At 46.9% G+C, this 26,351-nt stretch overlaps 1 protein-coding gene and 1 pseudogene across 1 annotated transcript in view; one reads left to right on the top strand and one right to left on the bottom strand.

The window, feature by feature from the left end:
• Positions 1 to 2,382: 2,382 nt before the first annotated feature.
• LOC114630724 lies at positions 2,383 to 2,926 on the top strand (annotated as a pseudogene).
• An 8,154-nt stretch (positions 2,927 to 11,080) lies between these two features.
• Plb1 (phospholipase B1) overlaps positions 11,081 to 26,351 on the bottom strand; it is a 102,966-nt gene continuing 87,695 nt past the window's right edge. Inside the window, exons 46-54 of the mRNA XM_028778987.1 lie at positions 24,536 to 24,587; positions 23,569 to 23,649; positions 22,413 to 22,478; positions 21,916 to 22,010; positions 20,792 to 20,870; positions 19,566 to 19,670; positions 19,045 to 19,140; positions 12,465 to 12,539; positions 11,081 to 11,326 (exon numbers count right to left, since the gene is read on the bottom strand). Coding sequence (XP_028634820.1) covers positions 11,081 to 11,326; positions 12,465 to 12,539; positions 19,045 to 19,140; positions 19,566 to 19,670; positions 20,792 to 20,870; positions 21,916 to 22,010; positions 22,413 to 22,478; positions 23,569 to 23,649; positions 24,536 to 24,587 — 895 coding nt within the window. The remainder of the gene's footprint in view (positions 11,327 to 12,464; positions 12,540 to 19,044; positions 19,141 to 19,565; positions 19,671 to 20,791; positions 20,871 to 21,915; positions 22,011 to 22,412; positions 22,479 to 23,568; positions 23,650 to 24,535; positions 24,588 to 26,351) is intronic.

The following is a 26,351-nucleotide window of genomic DNA, read 5'->3' as shown; positions in this document are numbered from 1 at the left end:
GCTCCAGAAGAAAGCAACATACTCTGATTCAGAAAATAAGGAGGAAGTTGAGTGAGGAAGACAGTTAAGAATAACCTTTGACCTCTACATGTATGCACACACTCAAGTACTTATACCCCATCCACACATGAGCAACTACTGACCTATAAACATTTATATAAATAAAAATGTATCTGAAGTGAAAAGTTTTTATTAGCTATCCTATATTTTTTCTTAACAAATCCAGCTGCCCCCTGGCATGCCTCCGTTATAGTTAGGACAGCTTTGACAGAACCTTCAAGAAGGCAGGCTCACTCCCCAGGAAGCAAAGTAAGACTTGTTCTTCAGCACTTGCTCGCTAATGTCTGTACCATCCCAGTCTGGGTTTAGCCTCCATCCTGGAGTTTTTGCCCTTGGTCTCCCTTGGTCTCTACCCCATCTTTTGCCCCTTTGCTTCTAGCTCGCTCACCTGCCACCTGCTATCCACTCATGGTTACATCTCATCATTTCGGCTGATGGTGAGTTTCTCTAGACTTATACCTGTGATCTCTTCTAATCCAGCTTGTCTGGGTACATCCCCTGTCCCGTGTAGCTAACATCGAGGCCCAGTACACACAAGCCATCAGAGATTTCCACTCTCAATAGGGGTCAAGGTCAAGCCTTATACATTCAAGCTATCAATCAGAGCCTTCTCCTTCTATTGGGACCAAAATCAAGGTCTACCACATTGAAACAATCAGAAATGTCTACTCTTAACTGGAACCAAGGTTAAGATGTGGTACATTCAAGTCATCTACCCCAGTTGGGGCTAAGATTAAAGTCCACCAGAGCCTTCCACTCCCAACAGGCCCCAGACACAGCAGCTCAGTGGTTTTATTCAACCATTAAATTCCTCATGTTGCCTATGAGTTGACAAGAGTGGGTTGAAGTTCATTGTCAGGCTCAAAATTATGCATGGGTATCTGACTGACTAGACTGTCCTTAGGAGCATGCTTGAACAAAAGGAGTTAGGAATCTATCCTTAGTTGGCAAAAGGCAAAGGGGCCGACATTTAATTTCTGTCAATATAATTACAATTCTTCTACGAGGGAAAGGGAAGCTTCTTTTAGAATGTATTTTTTAGTAATATTTTAATTCATTTTTGGACCATTTTATATATGTACACAATGTTTTCTGATCATATTCACCCTTCACTCCCCCTAGATCTCTCCTAACAGGTCCTATTTCCATGAAGAGGAATCTTCTATGAAGATATCGACTAAGACAGCTTGCAATTCTTTCTTTTCCTTTGAGATTTGTGTGTGCGTGTGTGGGCACAAGAACACATACATGTAAGCCACTTTGGGGTTTGGGAAGCAAAATAAGAAATTGTCAGTGGGGGTGGTTGGTTAGTTTACGACTTCAGCATTTTAGAGGAACAAAGGACTTGAGTTTGCTGTGGGTGTTGGCTCAGAGGCAAAAGTGGGATCACAGCAGCTGATCTTCACTGCATCTTCACTGCCTAGTGTTAACAGCAGTTAAAACAATCCACTCAGACATCAGGGCATCCCACAGAGCAGTCAGGGCACAAGACAGTAGTGTGTGCACTGGAATCCAGCTGTTTAATAGGCAGCCATGGCCATATGTGAATTCCAAGTCTGGAGAGGGGAGCAGGAATCCTGGCTGGAAGCAGTTAGAGGTTAATTAAAGACAAATATGTGAAGTTGAATCTGAATGACTGAAACATGTAGGGTTCAAGAGAGCAGACATATGTCCTCCCCTGCCCTCCAGAGACTGTCTACAGTCCACGGGAGAGACAGGGTGGGTGGCAGTATTGCTGTTGTTCCTGACTGTACTCTTACTGGGAGGTTTAATGGTGTGTGTGTGTGTGTGTGTGTGTGTGTGTGTGCGCATGCATGCATTCATCTAAGCTGTCCTTAAAACTCACTATGGAGCTAGCTGACCTTATAGCCCACCATGTACTTTATTTTAATGTTCTCAAGTTTAAACATGTTCCTAAGTCATTTGGGGATGAAACAGTGGTGTAGTTAACGTAGGAGAAGCTGGAGAGTTTGTTGAGATACAAACTGTTTTCTGTATGCATCCTTGGAAATTGAGGTTCTAAAGATTGGGGGTGGCTCCGCAATCTGCCTTTTTAAAGAGCTTGCCAGGGAATCTGATGACAAGGGAACTTTGATGATATTTGAACATAACCGTGGCAGATAGCTCTCCATGCTACACCCCTGCTTTGAAGAACCCTCTCTGCTGCTGAGAGGATAACAGTCAAATGCCTCCTGGATGGAGGTTAGCTCCTCAAGCTTTTTCATAGTCTCAGACCCAAATCTTAGGGAGGAAAACATAGTAAGAGACCCTGTCTCACCACATTACTGTCTCTTAAGAACAAGCTGTGTATGGTACAACTTTCTTTGGTCTTCCTGAATCCGGGTTCTTCTGACACCAGCTGCCTCCACCATGCTGCCCAAGTTTGACCCCAACAAGATTAAAGTCATGTACATGAGGTGCACTGGAGGCGAGGTCGGCACCACATCTGCCTTGGCCCCTAAGATCAGTCCTCTGGCTCTGTCTCCAAAAAAAGTTGGTGATAACATTGCCAAGGCTACTGCTGACTGGAAAGTCTGAGAGTTACAGTGAAACTGACCATCCAGAACAGACAGGCCCAGACTGAGGTGGTGTTCCTTGCCTCTGCCCTGATCAGCAAAGCCCTCAAGGAGCCTCCAAGAGACAGGAAGAAGCAGAAAAACATTAAACACAGTGGAAACATCACTTTGATAAGATTGTCAACATTGCCAGGCAGATGAGACACTGGTCTTTGGCCAGAGAACTTTCTGGAACTACCAAGAAGATTCTGGGTACTGGACAGTCTGTGGGCTGCAATGTGGATGGCTGCCACCCTCATGACATCATAGATGATGTCAACAGTGTTGCAGTGGAGTACCCAGCTAGTTAAGAATCAACAAGAAAATATTTCAGGGGGGCTGGAGAGATGGCTCAGTGGTCAAGAGCACTGACTGCACTTCCAGAGGTCCTGAGTTCAAATCCCAGCAACCACATCTGTAATGAGATCTGATGCCCTCTTCTGGTGTGTCTGAAGACAGCTACAGTGTATTCATATATAATAAATAAATAAATCTTAAAAAAAGAAAATATTTCAATAAAAGATCATCTGATTTAAAAAAAAACAAGAAAGAAAGAACATGCTGTGTAATGGGGCTGGAGAGATGGCTCGGCAGATAAGAACACTTTGCCTTTCTTGTAGAAGACCTGGATTTGGTTCCCAGCTCCCACATGGCAGCTACAACAACCTGTAACTCCAGTTCCAGGGTAACTTATGTCTTTTCCCATAGGTATATAGGCACCAAACATGTACATGGTACACATACATGCATGTAGGCAAAATACTCATGTAAAATGAGTAAAATACATAAAAAAAATAAATCTTACAGAGAAAATAACATTGTGCAAAGTTAGTGGGGAGAGTCCATATCCTTTGTGCTTAGCAGAAATGCTTTTCACTCCTGGTAAGCTCTGAACATCACGATGTTCCCCAAACAGGAACAAACATGTTCATGGTTTATCCATAAGTTCAGGTAGAGGCAGAGATGCTCCAGTTGCTCTTTCTCCTTCCCACTGGTTTCTCCTTCCTCCTCTCACAAGGCTCCTCGTATGGGCCTTTATCACAGCATCGACTTCACTTGATGGCATGTCAGCTTCCCCAACCAGCCCAGATATTCCCCCCTGCTTATGACTGCCATTCTGGGCAGAGAATGCTCTTAAGATGTCCTCACCATCATGTCCAGTGAACCGGGGCTTTGGAGACAAGCTCTGACTTCATTCTCTTTCATTGGAAACTCAGGGGGTTGCAGGTGTAGAATGGTGGGATGAAGCAATCTTGTGGCACATTTGTACAGTGCTTCCCAGGATACAGCACATCTCCGTGCAGAAGCTAACCCTAGTAGTTTAGAGTATGTGGGAGGATCCAGTAGGATATGAGAAACAATAACAACTTGACTGCTTACGTGTCTTTTTCATAAGGTTGGGAAGAATTTTGCCTTCCTCGTATATTGTGGGGCAGTGGACTGTGCCACCAGACCGAAAACTTGCTAATGGTGAGTGATTCAAAAACCCGGTACTCCCATATCTGAGAACAGCAGGCATTTCATTTACTCCTGGCCAGATTCCTGTCCTGGAACACATGACTACAGCACCCCATGGAGAGGGTTGTGACAATCAGTCTGGTGGGGACAACACCTAAAACCCTTTTCCACATGCATATGAGGCATCCCTAACATCTCAGACCAAGTCAATAGAAAGCATCTGCTCTTAGACCCCCACCCCACCCCAAAATGTGTATCAGACCCTGTCCACAAGGAATAAAACACATGAGTTATTTCACCAAAGACCATCTGAGAACATCTGTCTTTTAGAGCTGTAACACTTTGGGGAAGAGAAATTCTCTCCTGAAGCTTTTGTCGCTGGAAGTTGCTAGAGCCTGTTGCAGTTCACTTCCTGCTCGGTGGCCCCAACCATGGCTTTTAGCCACCCCCATCCCCAGCACTTGAGAAGCAGAGGCAGGCAGATCTCTGTGAGTTCAGGACTAGCCTGGTCTACAGAGGGAGCTTCAGGACAGCTAGGGCTACATGGAGAAACTTGTCTTGGGGGATAAAAGATGTCTGTTTATTTTTATTTATTTAGAGGTTTTGTTCTCACATATTCACTCTGGACCTTGCTGCCTCCACTTCTCAAACGCTAGATTACAAGTATGTGCCGTCACTCCCAGTTGTATGAAGTGCCAAGGATCAAATCCAGGGCTTCATGAATGCTAGACAGCCACTCCATCTGCCACCTGAGTTATGAGCCCAGCCCTGACAGTGACTTGTGTGTGCGTGTTCATGTGTATTTAATATGCATGTGTGGGCACATGCCTGCCATGGTGCATATGTTGGGGTCAGAACATCCTTGGGCATCAACAGATCTTATTTTTCCTTATTATAGGCAGGTTCTCTTCTGTTCACTCTTGGTTAAGAGTCTAGCTGGCCCATGAGCTTCCAAAACTCCTGTTTCTGGCTCCTATCTTGACATAGGTATGCTAGGATGATAGATATGTGTGATGGTTTTTACATGGTTTCTGGAGATTCGAACCCTGGTCCTCATGCTCTTCACCGCCAGTGCTTCATCTACTGAGCCTCCTCAGCTCCTAGAAGTGGATTTTTAAAAAGAAAAGTTGGGGCAGGTGTTTGGAAATACTGCTGTCACTAATGCCATCTGTGCACATTCAAACGACTTAGAAGGAAATGTTCAGAGACTGTTCTACAGTTGAGCCTGGTACCGCAGGCCTGTAATTCCAGCTATTTGGGAGGCTGAGTCAGGAGGATCATAAAAGCAGAATGAGTTCAAAGCCTGTCTGTGCATCAGAGACTCTCAAAAGCTTAGAGGAAACAAAACCTGCTTAGTCATGCAGCTCAGTGGCAAGTAGTTTTGTTTTGTTTCTGCAAATATACGGCCCTTGGCTGAATAATTCACAGAGGCACTTTAACCAAAGTCTCTGGAGAATTGCATGAGAATCGTAATTCTGCTAACTGACAAGGGACACTTGTGGCTGCCCATTGTTGTAAGGAATCTTTTCAGCTGCGATAATCTTTAAAATCAAATTTAGAAAGGTTAGGTGCTTGTAAAACATAGTGAAATCTATTCCATCAAAATGCTCTTTCCACCACAAGAGTACTATTTTGGCAAGAGCCAAATGCTTATTTCATCTGTAACTTTAATTGTAATTATTATATGATCATTATAACTATAAATTCGGGGCTGGTGAGATGGCTCAGTGGTTAAGAGCACTGACTGCTCTCCTAGAGGTCATGAGTTCAAATCCCAGCAACCACATGGTGGCTCACAACCATCTGCAATGAGATCTGATGCCCTCATATGGATGTGTGTCTGAAGACAGCTACAGTGTACTTACATATAATAAATAAAAATAAATAAATAAACATTTAAAAAAAATAACTATAAATTCTATTTTCCCTTTAAAATTATATCTGTAAATATGTCTGTATATTTATGTGTATGGGATTCTTGTGGGTGTATGTATGGTGGGTGCACATGGAACATGGAACATGTACAGGGGTCAGATGGCAACTTGTAGGAGTCAGTTCTCTCCTAGTGATCCTGGGACTGAACTCAGGTCCACAGCCTTGGTAACAAGCATCTTTACCCACTGAGCCATCTTGCCAGCTCCAATCCTATTTTTGTGACCATTCTGTCACATAAGATAATACACATAGATATAGCGTTTACATTGAGGTACATGTGTTAGGAGTCTTTGCTGCGTGGTACATAGTGGAAAAGTTAGGATCCCAAGACTGGATTCCCATCCCTTTGATCGCAGGCCTGTGGCTGTCTGAGGGTGGGACTAGTCCAGGTATTTTTGTTATGGCAACAGCATCAGTATCAACTGGAGCAGGACAGCAGCACCGAATCAATGAATGTTAGCAGAGCAATAAAGGCAATCATAAAATATTAATAAAACAAGAAACTGAAGTGCTTCCCATGAATAGTACTAGTAATAGCTAACTCCCGGGAGCCTTGTGTACCAAGCGGTACCCTGTGCCTCCCCTCACGCTGCCCTATACACCCACAGCAGCCACACCAGGTCTCAGTCATGGTAAGGATGCCCACAGGATTGGTTTCACAGCACCCACAATGCCTTCTAGAAGTAGTAGGCTGCCCTTTTTGGACACTTTAGGAAATTGCTTAAGTTTCTTTGTGTGTCAAGGGGATTTCAGTTCCATAGAGGGCCCGGTCTTGCGCCTGTGCCCTGCTGTGTAAAACAACAAAAATAGAACCAAGAAGAAAGGTCAAAGCTAAGTCTCCATACACAAGTTATCAATGAGCCTCACCAGTCCCCAGAGATGTGCTCTGAGCTATTTGCCCAGCAAGCGGGGACAACCCTAGCTGCCCTGCAGGCTTGCCTTCTGCACTCTGCCCCAGGCTGGGCACCTTCCTCTCTAGAAGGTTAACCCCAGTGTCAATTTGTCCCGACTATATAAAGGGCACAGAGGTGTGGTGATGGCCTGTCACTCTGGTCCTAAATGGCATGATCAGCTTTGCAGCTGTGTGACCTGGGAGTAGGTTCAAAGCACCACCTTCTTGGTTGAACATGCAGCTTCTCAATTAACCCTCCCCAAACAGCCTTTGTGGGGCTTCTTGCTCTCTATTATAGTTGAAAAATCAGGCTCATTCCTTATAGCAGAGGGTTAGAATCCCCTCTCCATCTCATCTAACCCCCAACTACCAAGAAGTGCAGCTGTTCAGTTACAGAGCCTGACCATGCTTGAGATCTGAATTAACAGGAATAAAATCCAAAATGATTAAAGCACCGCCTGTGGGGAATTCATTTAGGGGATGCTTCTGTTTCTTCTTGTCTGTCCCTTGAATCCTGTGGCTCCAGAAGCATCTTTGTTGCTGGAAGTAGACAGGGTTCTAAGGAGTGGACTCCAGGTCTTCCTTTCCAAGAGGATGAGAGGCCCTGGGCAAAAGGCAGAGCCTGGGACCAGAACAGTGAAACAAACGTCTAGGATTGCATCTTCGGGACATTGCTTAGAGAGCACGGAGATGAGGTAAGTCTTTTTGCTGAGCTGACAAGCTGCAGCGCTCTTGCCAACAGTTACAAAACCGATCAATGCTAGCAGAAAACTGTGTTCTGTGGCACCAAAATCACCATAAGGTTATGAGGTTATGTTTGGATATATATGTATATGTATATGTATATATTTAGAGACAAGGTCTCTCTGTGTAGCCCTGGCTGTCCTAGAATCTGTTTTATAGATCAGGTTGGCCTTGAATTTAGAAATCTGCCTGCTTCTGCCTCCCAAGTACTGGGATTAAAGGCATGTGCTACCATGCCTGGCTTATTGTTATTATTTTTAAATGTATATGGGTGTATATGTCTGCACATGCCTGGTCTGAAGAAGGTGTCAGAGACCCTGGAACTGAAGATATAGATGGTCGTGAGCTGCCATGTGGGTGCTGGGAATTGAACCCAGATCCTCTGGAAGAACAGTCAGTGCTCTTAATTGCTGAGTCATCTTTCCAGACCCTTCTTAAAAATATTTGTTTTGTTTTTTGCAAGATAGGATTTCTCTGTGTAGCCCTGGCTATCCTGGAACTCTTTGTAGATCAGGATGGCCTTAAAACTCAGAGATCTGCTTGTCTTTGCCTCCTACATGCTGGATTGTTTGTTTGTTTGTGTTTGGTTGGTTTTTGGTTTGAGTCGGGTTTTTTTTTCAATTTTTAAAAATAGAAATCTACAAGTCAACATAATTTCATAATGTCAGGCTCTTGTCAAGCTCAGGTTGACTGCTAACAGTCCTGGTGTACAGTCCACACAAAGACATGTTACATATGATTTATCTGATTCTCACTTACTGGAATTGTTTAGTTTTGCTTACGAAAGGATTAGCTACAAATCTTACTCTGAAATTAATTTTTAAAATCACAGTGATTAATTTTTAAAATCTCCTTGAATTTGTGGACCATCAGCCGATACAGTCCACGGGGGTGGTGGAGCAGAGACTTCGAATGGGGGTTGTGTGGAAGCCTTGTGAATGCATAGGGTGAACGACCACACTGGACCATTTGTCAGTAAGCAGATCAACTTTACTTAGGGTGATTGAAGGCCTATAAAGTTTTGGGGGACTGGAGGTAGGGACACCCAGGAAGGTTAAAGGTCACTGGATGGGGGCTCAGGGTACTAAAATGCCTCGTTAGCATGGGGAAGCAGTTCAGGAATCTCAGGTGCTTGCTGAACAGGTTTTGTCAAGAGAAAGAAATTGATCCTATAAAATAACTGACATTCCTCAGATAGAGGCCAGTGTGAGGCTTAGAATTCCCCAGACAAGGTCAGAGGAAAAAAAAACTCTAAAGAAGGAGTCCCCCATTGTGTGGTAAGCCCCAGAAGGCTATCTGGCCAATGGTAGACTTCGCCTTAATTAGCAGTTTTCCCACAAATCACAGATCAGGTGTAATCGGGTGAGTTCTTCCCAGGAGAACGATAGAGCTGTCATGATAGCAGTCATGTCCTACTTTCTAGATTTTATAGACTATTCGTTTGTAGTTGGGTTCAGTTCATGGTGGGACTTGGTGGCCATTCTCTTTTGGAGGTTGTTACTGTATGGTGGGTTAATGTTTCACCGTGTAAGGAAAACATAACTGAGCCAATTCTTTCTTCCCTTGACCTTACTCTTTCTCTGTACAAAGCAGGTGATGACAGGAAGGGGTGGGTTTCGTTATTACATACAAGGGTGCCTTCGTGGCCTGAAGCTGGTGCTAGAATTATCTCAATTTCCTTTTCGTCTTTCCTCCTCCTCCTCTCTCTCACACCATATCTCTCTTCAAGGTCTAATGTAGCCCAGGCTTGTCTTGAAATCACTAACTTAGCCAAGGATGAACTTGAAATTCTGATCCCCCGGCTGTCATTTCCTATAGGTGTGTGCCATTGCTTCTGGCTTATATGTGCAGGGGATTCAAGCCAGGGCTTCATTTGTGCTGGGCGAGCACTACACTGTTGAGCGACAGCCCAAGATCTCAACCCTCTTTAGAACATTTTCCTTTGAATCTTTTTTCCATTATCACTTACAGTCCCCACAGGCAGCCCGATACTGTCACCATCATAACCACAGATCCCTGTTAACCCCTTGCCTTTTCCATGGTGGTCCCTCAAGCAAGCAGCTGGCTCTTCCGTCCTCATAACCACGTCTGCTACAGATCAGGTCCATTCCTTCCTCTACCTACATGGAATTACCAGTCTTAATGGCTCTATTCGCCCTGGGCCTCTTGACAAGAACATCTCTCCATCTTTCAGAGCTCAGCTGGCATTCCAAAAGCCTTGATGAAGGTTTTTTTTTTTTTAATTGGGTATTTTATTTACATTTCAGAGGTTCTCTCCTTGCCCCATTCCCCTCCCCCCCCCGCCTCCTGCCTAGGAACCCCAGATCCCATTCCCCCTCCTCCTGCTTCTATGAGGATGGACTTTTGACTAGGTTTAACCCACCTTAATCTTTCCTTTATGAATTTAAAACCCTCTATGAGGTGTACAACAGTGTAGCTTCCCTGGAAATTACTGGCTTTGTTCATGATGTGGCTTTGGGCATAGTCCTGTGTTGGGGATTGGTTTGTCTTAATTCAGCTCTCAAAATCACAATCCGTGTTCAGACGCTGAGGGTCCCTGTCCTTAATTGGCTTTTGATTGATCAATAAAGAGCCAACAGCAAATGGTTGGGCAGGGGGGTGGAAGTGGGGGGGACAGAGGAGGAATTTTAGGATTCCCAGGCAGGAAATACAGAGGAGAGAAGGGGCAGAGTTGCCATGATGGGGTAGCAGAAAGATCAGACTTAAGAGCCTGCTGACATGTAAGAGTCAGGGAAGCGACCCCAGGGGCCACTTCCCCAATTGGGTCTGGGTAGCAAAGATAAAATATAGATTCAGAAAGTGTTAACTCAGGAATCCCAGACGGAAGTGTGTGCTAGCCAAGGGGAGGTCAGGAATGGCCCAGCCATTGAGCAAGTTAAGGCTTATTAAATATAAAGGTTGTAGGTGCATGTCTTTCATTCGTGAATCCAGAGCTCTTGGGCAGGTGTGGAGACATACTTCCACCCAAGAGGAACTCAGAGCAGCTTAACAATTCACCCCTACAGTCCTAACTAGACTGTTTGTCTAAAAGGACATAGAACACTTCCAGTACATACAGATTCCGAGTCTCTCATCCAGTGTACTGGAGCTGAATGTTTTGGATTCTGCATTCTTTGAGTAGTTGTATATATGTATGTAGCATTTGTATATATGTGGTTGAGATGCCCTGAGAATGGAACCCAAGTTTAAAGATGTGACCCACTTTTGTTTCAAATGGGCTAACAACAACAGATAGTCTGCAGGTAACTCCACATAGTGTTTCATCATAAGCCCAGAAGATCATGGACACTGAGTGTGGCCCCTCTTTCTTGTTTATCTTTCCAAAAAGAGATGATGAATTCACAGGAGAGAAAGGTAGGCAGTTCCCATCCCTGAGATTATGTAATTACTGCCTAGTACCAAGCAAGGACTCATCTCAGAGCCTCTCCTCTTGTACAGCATTCTGTATCAACGCAGGGCCCACACTTGTATTTTGAAGAGTCTCCTCCTCTTCCTGAAGTTTGATGGGTTTCACAGTTCTCCACAACATCATTCCAACGATGCCAACTGCCAGGCCACCTATTGCTGCCACTGGCACTGCCCAGTAGAGTGCATTGGAGGGTTCTTCAGCCTTCACTGGAAGAAGCTCACTATTCCGGAGAGTATAGAGGAAAGGGCTTTCCTGGGTGGGGGGGGGAGTGGGAGGGTCAGATATTAAGGGCCATATTCACCCATCCATCTGCCCACGTCCCATCTCTACAAGAGTGCAATGACCTCACGCATCTTCCTAGTGTGTCCTCATGGAACGCTCCTTTCTTCTCCCAGTGCCTGAACCTTCTGAATAAGAGTGGGTCTGTCTAGTGGTCAACACCCAGCTATAACCTCCTGTTGGTTCCTTGCCAGCATTTCCTTTCAGATATGATTTTGAAAGGCGGGGAGCTGGTAAGCTACTGTTGGAGAACCCTTGTGGTGCATCGGAACCTGCCTTCTTGGGTCCTACTGTTCTCAGTAAACAAACACTGAGCATCACTGCATGGCCCTGGGGAGCTCGGATGAGCACCTGAGGTCTGAGGTAGGATATCCTCTCAGTGCCCAGGAGGAAGGCACAGGACTGACCATGTTGAAAAAGGAGATGGGTGCAAAGGTAAGGAAGAGCTCAACAGAGGGGTGTGTCTGGAAGCAGGAACAGCAGAAGATGACAAGATGGGGGAGGGGCCCAGGGAATAAGGACCAATGGGGTCAAAGCCAGCAGTAAACAAAAGCAAATCACAAGCATTTAGTGGGATTCATCTGGTAAGTGGGTCCATTTGCCTAGGGTATGTAGTAGTAGCAGGAGGCAGGTGTCCCCCTTAGGCAGTGGTGATCAGATAAGGATCCCAGCATCCTTGACAATACTGAAGTAATTTGCCAGGACAGTCATTCATTGTCTAGAGGCAAGTGGAGGATGAGGAGGAAGCAGAAGACGAGAGCTGGATGGGTATCTGGTCAGTGGTCCAGGGGGAAAATGACAGGGGCATGGACTCTGGGAACAGATGGTGTCTTCATTATCAGCTCCCGTCCCTGAGCACGAGTGTAGGGTTAGGCACGACAGTATGCTCAGATTCTTCTGAAGTAACCAGTAGTTTCAGCAGGCATCTAGCTAGTATTCTCCAGACTACCTTCCAGCGTGACTGCTCTCTGTCATTGGAGTTGTTGGCTCCTCCCTCCCCTATTTTGTGTCCATCAGAAAGGACAGTTATGATGCAGTGAGTGGCAGTACAATTAAGTCCTGCCCCCCATCCAGTCAACTTAGGACAGACAGGGTATTCATGTTCACTCACCGGTGAGGGACACTTGAGTTTGGTTCGGTTGTATGTGAAGTTATTGGAGGTTGTCTTCCAGCCCACAGGTTCCAGCTGGAAAAGAGAAAAAGGATGCCTTGATTGTTTAGAAAAGTTGGGAGTTGGCTTACACGGGATACTCTTTTGGAAGGGTGCATTTTGACCACCAACCTGTTAAGATCCACCACACAGCTCTGGCCAGAGCTGAAGCTGTCTTTTGACTCATGGGGAGAAACATCTGTCTGAACAGGGCAGAACCCCTGAGTTGATGCCTCTAAACATATCCAAAAGGATATCAAGGCCCCGGGGAAAAAAAAAAAAACAATCAGCCTATATTGAATCTCTTGAAGGGCTGAGACCAGAATGCCCACTCCCTCTCCACTTGTGAGTGGCTGTGACTGCAGACGCTATATCTTCAATGTTTTAAAATGATGATCATATTTACCAACTTGTCCCAGTGTGTGCAGCTAGTCAGTTTCAGGAGTACTTTGAAAGCATATTGGTTACCATGACATTCTTACTACACTTGGCTTGTCAACCCTGAAGAAACTGGAATCTTACTGGAGTTGCTCTCTGGGTTGTCAAGCAGATGAAAACATTTACTAGAAATATCCCAGGGAGCAGCTGTGGTTTGGTGGGGTGCTGCTAAATGCTTCCCCAGCAGACTGAGAAGCAGGAGGCTGCTGTACCCCCACCCCAGCAACTTTAGGTAGTCGAACTTGTGCCCCAAGGGGAAGAAGAGATCTGGCACTTTGAACTCGTCTGACATTCATCCCCTGTAGAGCCTGCTTCTGGTCTATCCCTGGCCTCCAAGCCCTCATGATGCAGAAGGTAAACACTTTCCCTGTGCCAGTGACAGACCTGGGCCATGATCTCACTGTCTGCTGTCTGAATGCCCTCTACACCCATTTCTTAGGAACTCAGAGGAGGTGAATGGCTCTGAGCTTGGGAGGGGTGCCTTCTCCAGGGCAGCTGGATGGCTGGTGTTAACTGCGGTAAGATTTTTAGGACACGCATCTTAGGGCTTTCCGAGAAACGTTGACATGGAAACATGTATGAACTGGCATGGGTTCTAGATGGAGATCTGTTTCTTCTTTCTTAGAGCAAAGGAAACACAACTGCGCTCTAGCGAACAGAACCACTAGGGACAGAATGGAGGTTAGAGGTCAGGTTGGCTGTTTCCCAGGGATGATCCAAGGACTAGGTTCAATAAACCTGTCATGTCCTCTTCCTGTTGGTTCCATCAGAGTGCATCCTCCCCATCCTTCACCTGCCCCGATTTCCCTCCACCTCCTTGGCTGTTGTCTTTGTGACTTCTTTTGCAGTCAGCTGGATTATATTCACGGCCAGTCTCTCCCTAACCTGCCCCTTGGTACTTGGCCCTATGCTCTCCACTACCTGCTCCTCACCTAGGACACTCAGTTAATTCTGTGGTTTGGGATACTACACTGGTATACTAATGTCACTTTTTGATTGTGGTTGTCAAGTCTGACTCAGACTTTCCCATTTGAGTTCCAGGCTCTTGCACGAAGCAGACCCCATGCCTCTGTGTGGACATCTAGGAGGCAGCCCCTACTTCCCATGTCTGACACAGAATGCAACTTCCAAGAAGAAGTCTCTTTTGCTATCTGACTATCTTTGGTGTCTTAGACCCCAAAGCCAGGAGTCCCTCCCTAGTCACTTCCCTCAGCCAGTTTTAAGTACATCTTAAGTGACCACAGCTCTCCTCCAGGGCTGTCACCCTGGTCCCAGCCACATTCCACTCATGCGATCTCATCTCTTGTACCTCTGATTCCAGCCTATGTCTGCACAGTAGCTAGACGACCAATGGGAACACATCAGCCCCTTGTTTAAAACAGCTGAGAAGGTGGCCCTTGCCTTTCTTTCTGACCTTGGTCCCTAACTTTAGAGTATCACACGGGCCTGTATGTTTCTCAGAAGCTTCAAGCTCATTCCTGACTCTATGCCACATGGGTCTTATTTCTTCTCCCTGGAACACTGTGGCCCAGACCTTTGCCTGGCTGGCAACCTCTTGGCATTCAACTCACATGCCATCCATGTGAGTTGCCATCCTCCTCACCACTGCCTTACACCTCACCTCCCTGCTTTACAGCTTGTAGAGCCCAATATAGTCGGTTATATATGACCTTGTGTTGACTTGTCTAACTTGTCTATCATCTGTCTCTTCTTGGTCATACTGTTTACACTCCATGAGAGCAGGGGTATTCTGTTGTTCAGTTTTGGGCACCTGGAACAGTACCTACTACCTAGTAGTGTCAGAGAATTGTTTGATGAGTGGATGGTCAGCAGGACTGGAATGGTAAGAAGGGAAAAGGCTTGAAGCACCTCAGGGAGTGAAGTTGTTTTTCTAGAACCAACCTTTCTTAACACAGGCACTGTGGGGTACCAGTGATGCAGCCAATCTTAGGGTGCCATGGAGCAGAAAGCCACTGGTCTATGCTGGGAAGGTAAAATGCCAGTGATCGTTGACCTCTTGAGTGTTTAGATGAGGCAAGGAGGTAAGAACCCAAAGTAAAAGGAGGGTGGTGCATGCGTGGTGCAGGGATCACCAAACTGCAAAGTAGAGGCAGGGGCTGCCTAGCATAGTAGCCAGAGAAAGGAACTGGGGTCAAGTCCCAAAAGCCCTGTAACAGAGTCTAATCTGTCTCCTTTCTTTGGAAAGTGGAAGGTGGGAACCTTGGAGGACTGAAGGCAAGGGATGATTTGGTCAGGTTCTCTTTCATACAGCTCTGTGGAAAACAGATCTAAGATGCGGTTCATAAACCCTGTCTGTTAAAACTATCTTGGGGGTTCCTTTAAAAAGTGATAAGTCTAGACCATTTATAATGGTACATGACTTTAATCCCAGCAGCCAGGCATATTTCTATCAGTTCTAGACCAGCTTGGTTTATATGGCCAGTCAGGGTATATAGTAGGGTCCTGTCTCGAAAGAAAGAGAAGAACACCAAGTCTAATACCTACTCCAGATAAATTTTATCTATTTATCAATTATATATGCATATATATGAATGATGTATGTCTGTGTGCACATGTATGCATATGAAAACAGTTGTCCCCAGAGGCCAGAAAAGGGCATCAAACTCCCCAGAAGTTACAGGCAATTGTAAACTGCGTGTACTGGATAGGTTTTTGTCAACTTGATGCATGCTATAGTTATCTGAGTTATCACGATTGAGAAAATGCCTCCATGAGATTGGACTGTAGGTAAGCCTATGGGGCATTTTCTTAGTGATTGATGTGGGAGGACCTGGCCCACTGTGGGCAGTGTCCCTCTTGGGCAAGTGGTCCTGGATGCTATAAGAAAGCAGGCTGAGCAAGCCAGTAAGCAGCAATCCGCTATGGCCTCTGCTTCAGTTGCTGACTCTAGGTTCCTGCTTGGGTTCATGCTCTGACTTCCTTCACTGATGTACTGTAAGCTGAAAGGAAACCATTTTCTCTCCAAGTTGCTCTTGGATATGGTGTTTTATAGCAGCAATAGAAACCTAACTGTCTGACATAGCTGGGAACTGAACTTGGGATCTCTGTAAGAACAGTTTGCACTCTCAAGCCAGATGCCAAGCTCACTGCTATATTTTAAAAATCCTCTCTGTTGAAGCTAACAGAGAGAAGCAATAAGCATACATGCAAATAAGCAGCTGATGGTTTTGGTAAAGAGAACATACCAGCAGGGTAAACCAGAACCAGAGCATGACCAATACTCAGAAGGTGTCCTCCTGTACCTTCAAACTATTCACCTAAGGAGAAACCATCATGAAAGACAACACTGACTTCTAATGCCTTACAGTTAGCTACTTGCCTTTGAGGTAGCTGAGTGCGCATGTGTGTGTGCATGCAGATGTCTCATGTATGCATATGCTTTTGGGGTTTGCTTCTCATTCTTGGTGTGTAGAAATTCTCTGGCTTATGGATATACAACAGTCTGTTGATGGACATTTGGGAAATTCCCAGGTTGAAGTTAGTGATGTGCATGATGCTGCCATGAAAACTGTAGTATGCATCTTTGTAGTGGACTCTACAGTGGACAGTATTGTTGGGTCTCGGAAATACACAGGCTCAGCATCATTAGATACACAAGAGCTTGCCAAAGTGGTTGTAAACACTCATTATATTTAAGTCACTAGAGGATGGTCTGGGGAGATGGCTCAGCCATTAAAGGCTCTAGAGGATTCTGTATGAACCAGTGCTGAGAACTTTTGTACAGGGGGTATGAGTCTGGAGGCAGGGATGCTAAGGAGGAGATGTGGCTACTATTGTCGCAGGGTTTGCAGATAAGGTGTATTGGGTAGCAGTGGTAGAATAGGACTCAGAAGGAGAGAAACAGCTCCTTGTCTTGACCTTTGCACAGGTCTCTAGAGGAAGGACTGTGGGTTAGGAAGCCAGGAGACACACAAGATACAGTGACAGCGACTTAAAGTATAGAGTGCCCTGGGAACATCAGCTGAAGCTGCAGACACTATGTCATAGGGCTCTAATTATGAGACATGAATTCACTGGCTGCTTATCAGGTTGGTGTTATGGCAGGGCCACCAGAGGAAGCCATGGAAAACATGGACTCTTGTTTCTGTGGTCCCACTAATCGGCTGTGAGAGGCTAGGCAAACTGCCCCATGTCTCTGGTTCTTAGTTACAGAGTGCTCTGCTTGGTGACCTCTCAGATCTGTTCCAGCTCTAACAGCCTATTATTTATTTGCTGTGACTCTAGAGGTGGCATCCCAGTAAGAAGATGATTGGAACATTGGCAGGATACTAGAGCCGTGTGTCTGAGATGGTTTGGGATGAAACATGGGACCCTGTAATTATTCCCCTAAATTATATAAGACAAGGGTGGTTTTGGTTTTTTGTTTTATAGTTTAGTTTTTTTTTTTTTAATTTGGGGTATAGCTGGGAAACCATATTTGTCTTGTGTTCCCAGTGTTTTAGCTTTTGTTTTTACATCTAAACTCCTGACCTCATTGAAAAAACTCTCTCACCTGGGTGAATGGAAAGAACACTGACTGACTGCTTCAGAAAAGAAGGCAAAAACCTTACAGCAGAGACCAATGGGCCTGGTCATGACCGAGGATCTGTCTGGCTATTGAGACTCAGGAGACCCAGGAGAGTCCCAAGAGAGTCCTGAGCAAGAACTTTGCTTTTCCTGGCTCATGACAGCGTGTGGATTCCCCTAAGATGTTTGGGGGAGCACAAGACAAGAAATGACACCAACGGGAGGGAAGCTGAGCCTGCAGCTCAGTAGGCTTATATACCACTTTGGAAGCTAGGGAGGAGATGGCAATGGAGCTAAGAAGAAAGTCATTGCTGAGGGTCAGCTGAGGAAGGCATCAGGCAGCATGGGGTTGCTAACAGGCGTGGGAATACCTGCCCATCGGTGATTGGCACACACCCTTGGCCTGGAACTGCAATAAAGAGATGTCGATGGTTCAGTCGCCAAGGGAAACACGTAGGCCAAGTTGGTGTTGTAATAGTGCCTAGATCAAAGACCATGAAAGCACCTCATTTGCTAAGACAGATGATGTAGGGATCAGGGGTGATAGGCAAGGCACAAGGACAGCTGTCCCTGTGCACCCAGGGCTGCATGTTCATTTCGTAAGGCTCTCTCTTCAAGCGGAAAGGACTGGAATAGGTCTCCACTGGAGAGAACAGGCTGTGTGGATGCTGCCTATAGAATCACTAGCGGGAGATGTTGAGACTGGATGCTGAAAGGGTAACGGGGCTGACGTTTGTCTAAACTGATTTTTGTACTGAGTCTCTGTGTTGTGTATCATTTCTTCACAGATGTCGATGCAGGTGAGCATACCCAAGGTTGTACAGCTGGTACTCTCGTCCAGTCTCATGCAGTCTGATTGCAAAGCTATTCTTCTGTTCATAATTCTTGGGAAGCTGTGATAAGTGTGCAATGTGTGTCTGTGTACACACCCCCTTTAGAGAGGCATGTATGCACGGGGTGTGTAAGTAAGTACAAGAGCTTGCAGCCACGCCTGGTGGCCTGAGTCTGGGGCCCAGAAACCACATGGTTGAAGAGAACTGACTCCTACAGAAGATGTTCCAACCTCCACATCTATATGTGGCATGTGCACACACAATAACCAAATCTAATGTCTTAAAACATTTTTACATCAAGGGGTGGGGTAGTGAGATGGTGACTTGCCATCCAAGTCTGATGGCCTGAACTTGATCTCCGGAACCCACAGTGGAAGGAGAGAACTGATACCCGAATTTGTCCTCTGATCTCCACGTAAGTCCCACACTCAGATATACTAAAGATCTATGGTAGGGCCTGAGCAGATGGCTCCGAGGGGGAAGAGCTTGCTGGTAACTCATACTAAGCACGAGGACATGAGTTCAAATTCCTAGAATCCATGTAAACAAACAAATAAAACCCAGGCATGGCTGTGTGTATGTAACCCCAGCACTGTGGAGGCTAGGCAGAGGGTAGGATAGCCAACATGTGCCCTGGTACACATACACCAGGAGTTTTAGAAAAGAGTCATAGCAGCAGTTTGTCCTCTTGTGTGACTGAGCCAATAGCCTGAGGACACTCCCTCAGGAGCACTCCCTCTTACCATGTTGTTCCAGAGAGCAATGGCCATCTCAGCATGCCCACGGTCTGAGAAGTGGAAACAATCTTCAGAGAAGAAAGTGAGGTCCAGGCCCCCACGCTGTGACCAGAGACAAGGAGGTTAACATCTGGACTCAGCTGTCAGCCTCCCTGCCCAGCAGGGGACACAGCAGGTCCCCTTTCATCCTATCCTTTGGATCCTGTTTCAACCTGCTTCAGACATTGGTGGGAAAAATCTCCAGGGTTTTAGATTTTTTTTTAAGCAAACACGAATTATAACTTCCCTAGTTCAACCCTGTCCTGAAAATGACACTATGATAATTTTATTAAGATTTCCATCCTGGGATAAGGTGGCATGGGGGAGGGGGCACGAGGGTGGCACTTGGTCACTATTCTATTCCTTCTTTCTAAGAATGTCTAAGTTCTAATCATACACACACGGTAGAAAGAAAAGCTCTACCTTTGGGAGGCTTGCTGGAGGAAGATATTTAAAGATGAGTGCTACATCCATAAGCTGCAGCTTACCTCATTCAGCGGGATAAAAGTATTCCGGAAGAAAGGCTGCACAGTGACGGCGAAGTCCTCACGCTGCATGTACCGGTGCCAGTAGGAGAGCTCGGAGAGGTCACTCTGAGGATGAAGAGGCTACTCAGTCCAACTGGCAAGGTTACACAGGGTCTGCTTTGGCTGCCGTGGGCTGGTTGTGACCGGAGCGGACCCACCATAGACTAAAGGGACTTAAAGAGAGCATGCCTGCCCACTCAGGGATTCATCCTGCTTGTAACGAACCATTGCATCTTACCGCCCTATGCTGACCAATAGGATTACAGCCAAAGGGTCCCTGGCTGGAGAGGTTCTCCATTCTCAGGCTCTATTAGTTTTATCCTAAGTGGCTAGGTTTAAGCCACCGATGATGTCGAATTGGCCACAGGGCTGGCTGCCCTCACTGCATGGTGTAATCAGTGAGAGCTAGCTCACTTGAGGAGGACTCTCTCCTCAAGCTAGCTCACCTGAGGACTCTCTCCTCAGTTCTCCAAAGATGCCTAAGCATTTAGGACAACAGAGGTAGAGAGCCCATGGGTTTTGAACTCAAGTGCCAAAACATGGAATATTAAAGGATTAAACTAAATATACCCACAGTAGGGACTTCACGATTCACCTGAGAAATGGAGACAAAAGAGGAAGACAGGAGAAGCACAGGTAGCTTGTCTGGTGCAGACCTCACTTGCTCTGGGAAGGTTGCTGAGGTGAAGAGGGCATGGAGCGGGGGACAGGGAGCTTCTAAGAGGAAGATTACTTGCCCCATTAAAAGGAATTAACTTGCAACTATGCTTTGGGTGGGCTTGTCCCAAAGCAAACGGTGGTAACACTGATATGCAGGAGTGTTGGGGAGTAGACAGAGGGTGGAGGAGATAAATATTAGTAGAACTAGGTTTTCTGTTTATGGAGAAGGGAGATGGGGAAGGCAGTGGGAGCCAGGTACAGTGACCCTTCTTCTATGAGCGGTTAGAGGTTAGCAGTGCCCTGCTGTGTGGCATCTACTCTGAAGGCTGGGTTTTTCCCAACTGCCCCTTTGGGATCTCCATCCCCTCTTTCCACAGGTAAATACTTTGAGAGACAGACAGGATCTCCTTTTAGGGAGTTGCTTGCTCTCAGCCAAGCCCTGTTGAACACACAAGTTCTGAGTCCTCAGGGAGCACAGCATGGGCTCCCATCAGGAGCACCAGGGAGGAGGAAAGCACCAGACTCACCTGGAGGTTCCAGTTTAGTTTCTTCAGCTCCTGCATCGCTATGAGGTTTTGAGAGTGTTTAAAGCAACTGCAGTTTTTCCTACAAGAAAACTGTCTTGTCAAAAACCTGTCTTGTCAAAGTCCAAAGAGACCACGGATTGAAAAGCGAAGCCTAGAACCAAAATTCCCCTATTCTCATAGACTGACACTAGATACTTGTTTCCAGTTGGAAGGGTTAGCCCCTGAAGCAAGGTCTCTTTCCTCTTGTGTAGACCCTCCTTCTCTGTGATGCCCATTTCCCAATTGTAAAGGAAGGCCCTGGTGGAGTTCTGACAAGACTTCTATGGTGCTTCTGCCTCTGGACTCCTCCCCACAGTCCTGAAGCTTCTCAGTGCTGAGCACTGGGGAGTTTCTTTGATGTCCAGAGTGTGAAGACAATTGTATGGCCTGAAATGCCCTTGATAAGGTGAAATGTGATACCAGCAGCTAAGGAATTGGAGGGACTTTCCTAGCTAACCATGGTCATTCCACCTGAGAACCTGATTCCTTAGCCACCTTTACAGGACCTGTATTTGTCATCAGATAGGACGTCCCAGTCATAGCTGTAGAAAGAGTTCCTGAGGCCCCCAAAGGTAGCAAACTTCTGTCTGTCCCACAGTAATTCCTGCCTGTTAGAACCTCTGACCCCTGCTTTTGAGGATGGGATAAAGGCTATCTGTCTAACCTGTTCTAGTCCCATACATGAACTTCCTGATGATGTCGCTCTTGGGGAGGGTTTATTCTTATTTTTATAGGCAAGTACCCAGAGGTCCAGAGACACTGTGGGTTCAGGTCCAGTTGTTCCTCAGTAGCACAGCCAGGATTTTAGGGAAATTCAAGGTGTCCTTGGAGTTCATTGTCCTCTGAAGAGTTGCCAGTGTGGACTTTGGAGTTAAAAATGCTGGGGAGTCTTCTGGCTCATTTGGTGTGTCTCGTTTTATAGGAAAGGGAGCGGCCATCCAGGGAAGGGAGTAGGTAGGCATGTGGTTCTCATGCCTACCAAGTGCTGTCTAAGTCCCCGGCTTCTAGCCCAGCCCATACTGTTTCCCTTCAAGTGTGCCTATGAAACCCTACCCAGCCCAGGCAGACTTGCCCTGCACACTTACTGAACTGCCAGCGGCATGGCACACTTCCCACCTTGGTCGTGGTGTAAGCCAGCCAGCTCCATGACTTCCACCACATTGATGAAAACCCTGGGGAGCTGCAGGAGGCAGAGGGGTGGGGGCCATGAGTTTGAGGACAGTCTTCAATCTAAACTCACCCTCCCCATCATTACCACGGAAGAAATGGATGCCCAGGGAGGGGCCTGTGTGATTACACTGACTCTTCCTAGTGCCTCTCTTAAGCAGAAAAGCTGAGACTCAGAGAAGTCCCAGCACTAATAAAAACCAGTGGTTGCCTTCAAGCCCACGCCAGCTGGCTCCAGCCGGAACTCTCTGCTATGCCACTGTCCAGCTTCCTGGCCAGTTAGAAGCTGTTTTGCAGAAAATCAAATACAACTTGCCTAGAAGTACCCAAGGCAGGGCCCTCCACACATGTCAATAGTGGGAAAGCAGGGTGGTTTGCAGGACCAAGGAGCAGACTACTCACTACCCATTCCTACCTCCTCATAGAGGATGTCCAGGGCTTCCTGGATGTACTTGAGATACTCCTTGGTTGTGTAGTTCTCCTGTAGAGGGAAAAGAAGGCTTTCTCTGGCTTTCTACTCTGGGAGGAAGAATTGGAGGATGAACTAGGTGACTGCTGTTTCCAAGAGCCCACCTTCTTACATTCCTCAGACTTGGCCTGAGGGACTTGGTGGTGTCCTTTTTCATAAATATACACCCACAGGAGCAGAGATAACATTGTTTACATGAGGGGCAGGTGTGTTGGTATTTCCCTACACCTTGTATCTACTGGCAGCTCTGGGTATCTTCTGGTTTCCAATGACCCCTATAATCCAGGACCCAGCAATATTGAAAGTTCCAGGGGTTAGGTCCTTTGTGCGCCCCAGACTCCCAGTTCTGGGCAGTAAGGGAAAGGACTGAGGGAAGATTCTAGAAGAGCCAAGCCTGCATGGGGAAGATAATCATGCCAGGCTCCTGATGGTTACTCTCTGAGATGGACACAGAGCTATGAGCTGCCTGCCATCCCCAACAGTGTCAAACATTCCACCACCTCTTCAGAGTCCTGGCAGCTGCCTTTTCCTGGCAAAATAAAATACAGGATGTCCTCAGCTTAGAACAAGATGTATTCTAAAAGGTACAGGTTCCAAATGCTTGTAAGTCTGGATATGTTTCCCCATAGAGACACACCAGGAATGGGGTCAGCTCCCAGGCCAGCCGGCTGGGGTTGGTTGCTTAGATTATCATGGTCCTGAAGGGCAGCCAGGACGCTCAGTTTGGTTCTACTTTTTCCGACTCCATTTAGAAGATTCTATTACCTCCCCCTCCAAGAGAGGGCAGACTCCAAGCAAGGCACAAGACAGAATCACTGGCCATCTACTGGAAAGTGCCATCTGTATGTCCCAAAGGGGCCACTACCTCAGTATCTGAAGACTGGGTCCTTCTAGACCTTTCTTCTGAGTTGGGGAACCACTTAGCAAAGCTGAGTGTTACCTGCTCTGTGTAAATCAGAGGCCGCCTGGATAGAATCAAGCATTTGGAGCCCAGGCTAGTGTGACATTCACAAGGGAAGGAGATGAGTCAGAGCCCAAGGTGAGGACAATGGGGGCCAGCAACTTTGTTCTAGGGCCCTCAGTGAGCCTTGCAGGGCCTTACCGGATCCTCACAGTAAAGACACAGGTCGTTGTTCCCAATGAGGAGGGTGATCAGCTTCCAGTCTTTCTGTAGGTCGATTGTCTAAGGGGACAGATCCTGTGTTTAAAATCTGGGGACAATTGCTGGTGACACTAGCCATGCTACCCAGTCAGCTTCTCAGATACTGTCATCTTTTCTGTATCACACAAACTATGAGGTCGGGTCTTCTCCAGGCTTCTCTGAGGTGATGGGAGCGCCCCGTAAGAAGTGTGTGTGTGTGTGGTTTCTGCTCACACATAAGAGACAGGCTACTTTCTCCCCACCTCCCCCCAGAATCTTCTTAAGGGGCTAGAGTTGGTGTGTCCCACATTCCCCCAAGCTCATGAAAGGCCTCATGGATTCTCATGTTCCTCAAATGTGCTCTAAGGTGTTCAAAGGCGTCTATGTCAAAAGATAGAACTTGAAGACAAGGGCAGGGCTTTTAGAGCCTGAGTTCACAGAGGGAGAACCCAGCAGAGTCTACATGGTGGGGTAGGTCCAGGAAGGCCCTGAAGCTGCGGCTCCCAACTCACAGTCCACCATAAACGGAGTCCGTCTCCTAGCTGGAGTCCACAGCACAAGAACAAGGCATTAGGAAAAAGTGCAAGTGAGATTCTGAGGGGTTGGGGAGGGAGGAGGGGGAAGGCCTGGAATGGGCAGCCTATTTTTAGAACTTGGTGTTTACATAAGGAGGCTCTGGGAAGCCAGCTCTGGAATAAAGGCCCCAGGCCTGTGATCTTGGCCAACTTCTCATTCCACCTTGCCCTCCTGCAGCCTGCCCTGGGGGTGAAGCAGGGTGGGGCAGCCCAGGGTGCCTGCAGGCAGCACTTCCGTGAACTCCCTTGAAGCTGAAGGCCGAAGGCAAGGTGAGGAGGCTTTGGAGGGGTTCCTCAGGCCTCGCAACTCCCCAGCTAAAGGGAAGAGTGACTTTTCGGGGGTCTGCACTCACAGGTGTGCTTTTTATCCTCTTCACCAGGGCCTGAGCCTGTGCCGGCATGTCCCTAGGGAGAAGGGAGAAAAGTCGCTTTCAGATTTTCTTGGGATGGAGACCCTCAGCTGGACCCCAGGAATACTAACTCCATGAAAGTCATTCTGAGTCAGTCTTTAGAAATCTGCTTGGGCTTTTTCTCATCAGGGAGCTGCCAGGGACCTGGGGGTTACACTGATGCAGACCCTGATGCCCCCAGGACAGGAACAGGGTCTCACTGACTTTGCATTTAGGATTTGAACATTCTCACCAGAGATTTCTCCCCTTCCCCTTTTACCAAATCTTTTCACTACAAGCTGAGCCTGTTTGATTCTTACTCGGTGCCTGTTTTAAAAATAATCTGTTTTATTTTTGAAAAGAGTCACATTCCTAAATTATCTCCCAGCTTTCTCCCTTCCAGGCTTGGTGAGCCCTTCACCTCTGCCTGAGGCCCAGCGCCCGACTCTCTGATCCTCTCGTTCTTTCCCGCCTTTACTTAGATTTTGACACTATTATTTTCTTTCCCCCCTTCCCTCCCTCCCTCCTTCCCTCCCTCCCTCCCTCCCTCCCTCCCTCCCTCCTTCCCTCCCTTCCTCCCTCCCTCCCTCTCTCCCTCCCAACAAGATAGGAGAGGCAGTGCGGGCAGGACTGGGGCTCCTTTCATTACCCCGGTGTTTGTTGTAAATGCAGGTATACTATTAGGTTCCAGATACTCCATCATGAGGGGTGGTGGAATAGCACATGGCAATGAAAAGGAATAAAGCATCGTTTTCCTCAGCAGTGATGGACCTGAGAGAGCTCTGTGAGTGACAAGCCTGTTCACTGCCTGATGGCAGCGATAGCCTCATGGGTACACAGGTGCCAAGACTCATCAAACTGTATACTTCTGGATATCCATGGTTCATTGTGGGTCAATATAGCTCAATGAAGCCGATTCCTTAAAAAGACATATGTACTGAGCTGGGTGTGGTGGAGCACACCTGCAATCCCAGGCCTTGGGATACAGAGGCAGGAGAATTGGGAGTTGAGGGCCAGCCTTGGCTAGATAGTGAATAGAGGTCAGCCTGGGCTACCTGAGACTCTGTCACAAAACAATAAACTTGAGATGTCAGGTGAACAAAGGACACATGGCCAACATGAGGAGCCAACGCAAGGTGGTTACAGTCTGTGGGTGGGCACTGACCGGCACACATGGTGCTATTGCTGCCTCTCACATGAAGAACTTATGCACCCAGGATATGCTGTAACTTTTAATAGGCCCGAGTCAGACTCAAGGGCATTCATAGTGATGAGCCCTTAAAGTTCCCTGGGGAGGTGGGGTACTTTGCACCCCTCACTCCCCCATCCCCCTAGCAGGCTTCTTCCTAGCCCTCAGGCCCTCCCTCACCAGGCTCTTTGTTTCCTGCTTTTCCACAGCTCTTCCATCTCCTCTCCGCATTCCCTCCAGGGCCCAGGGCCTCTCCTGGAATCTGTCTCCCCGGCTCTGTGAGTCTGCAGAGGTCCCAGGCCTGAGAGAGCAGGTCCTGATGTTCTCCTGCCTTCCTAAGCGCTCTATGGGGCAGCATCAGGTGATCCCAGTCTGTGGTGTTGCCATGAGCAACGTGGCCTTCTGAAAGAGTTAGCCACTGTTTGTCTAGTCTCATAACAGACTCATTCTTTCAGAGCACGGGGCTTACACCTTTTGAATCTATGTTATCTCTTAGCAACTCAGACAGTGAATGCAGTTTCGCTTGCTGAGGAGGGAAGTTAGCTGTTGAATGAAACTGTGAAACTAAATATCCCAATAATGGCAAACTTT

The sequence above is a fragment of the Grammomys surdaster genome, unplaced genomic scaffold (genome assembly GCF_004785775.1).
Source record: "Grammomys surdaster isolate TR1022 unplaced genomic scaffold, NIH_TR_1.0 343, whole genome shotgun sequence".
Classification (NCBI taxonomy): Eukaryota; Metazoa; Chordata; class Mammalia; order Rodentia; family Muridae; genus Grammomys; species Grammomys surdaster.
This window is presented reverse-complemented; position numbering and strand designations above follow the sequence as displayed.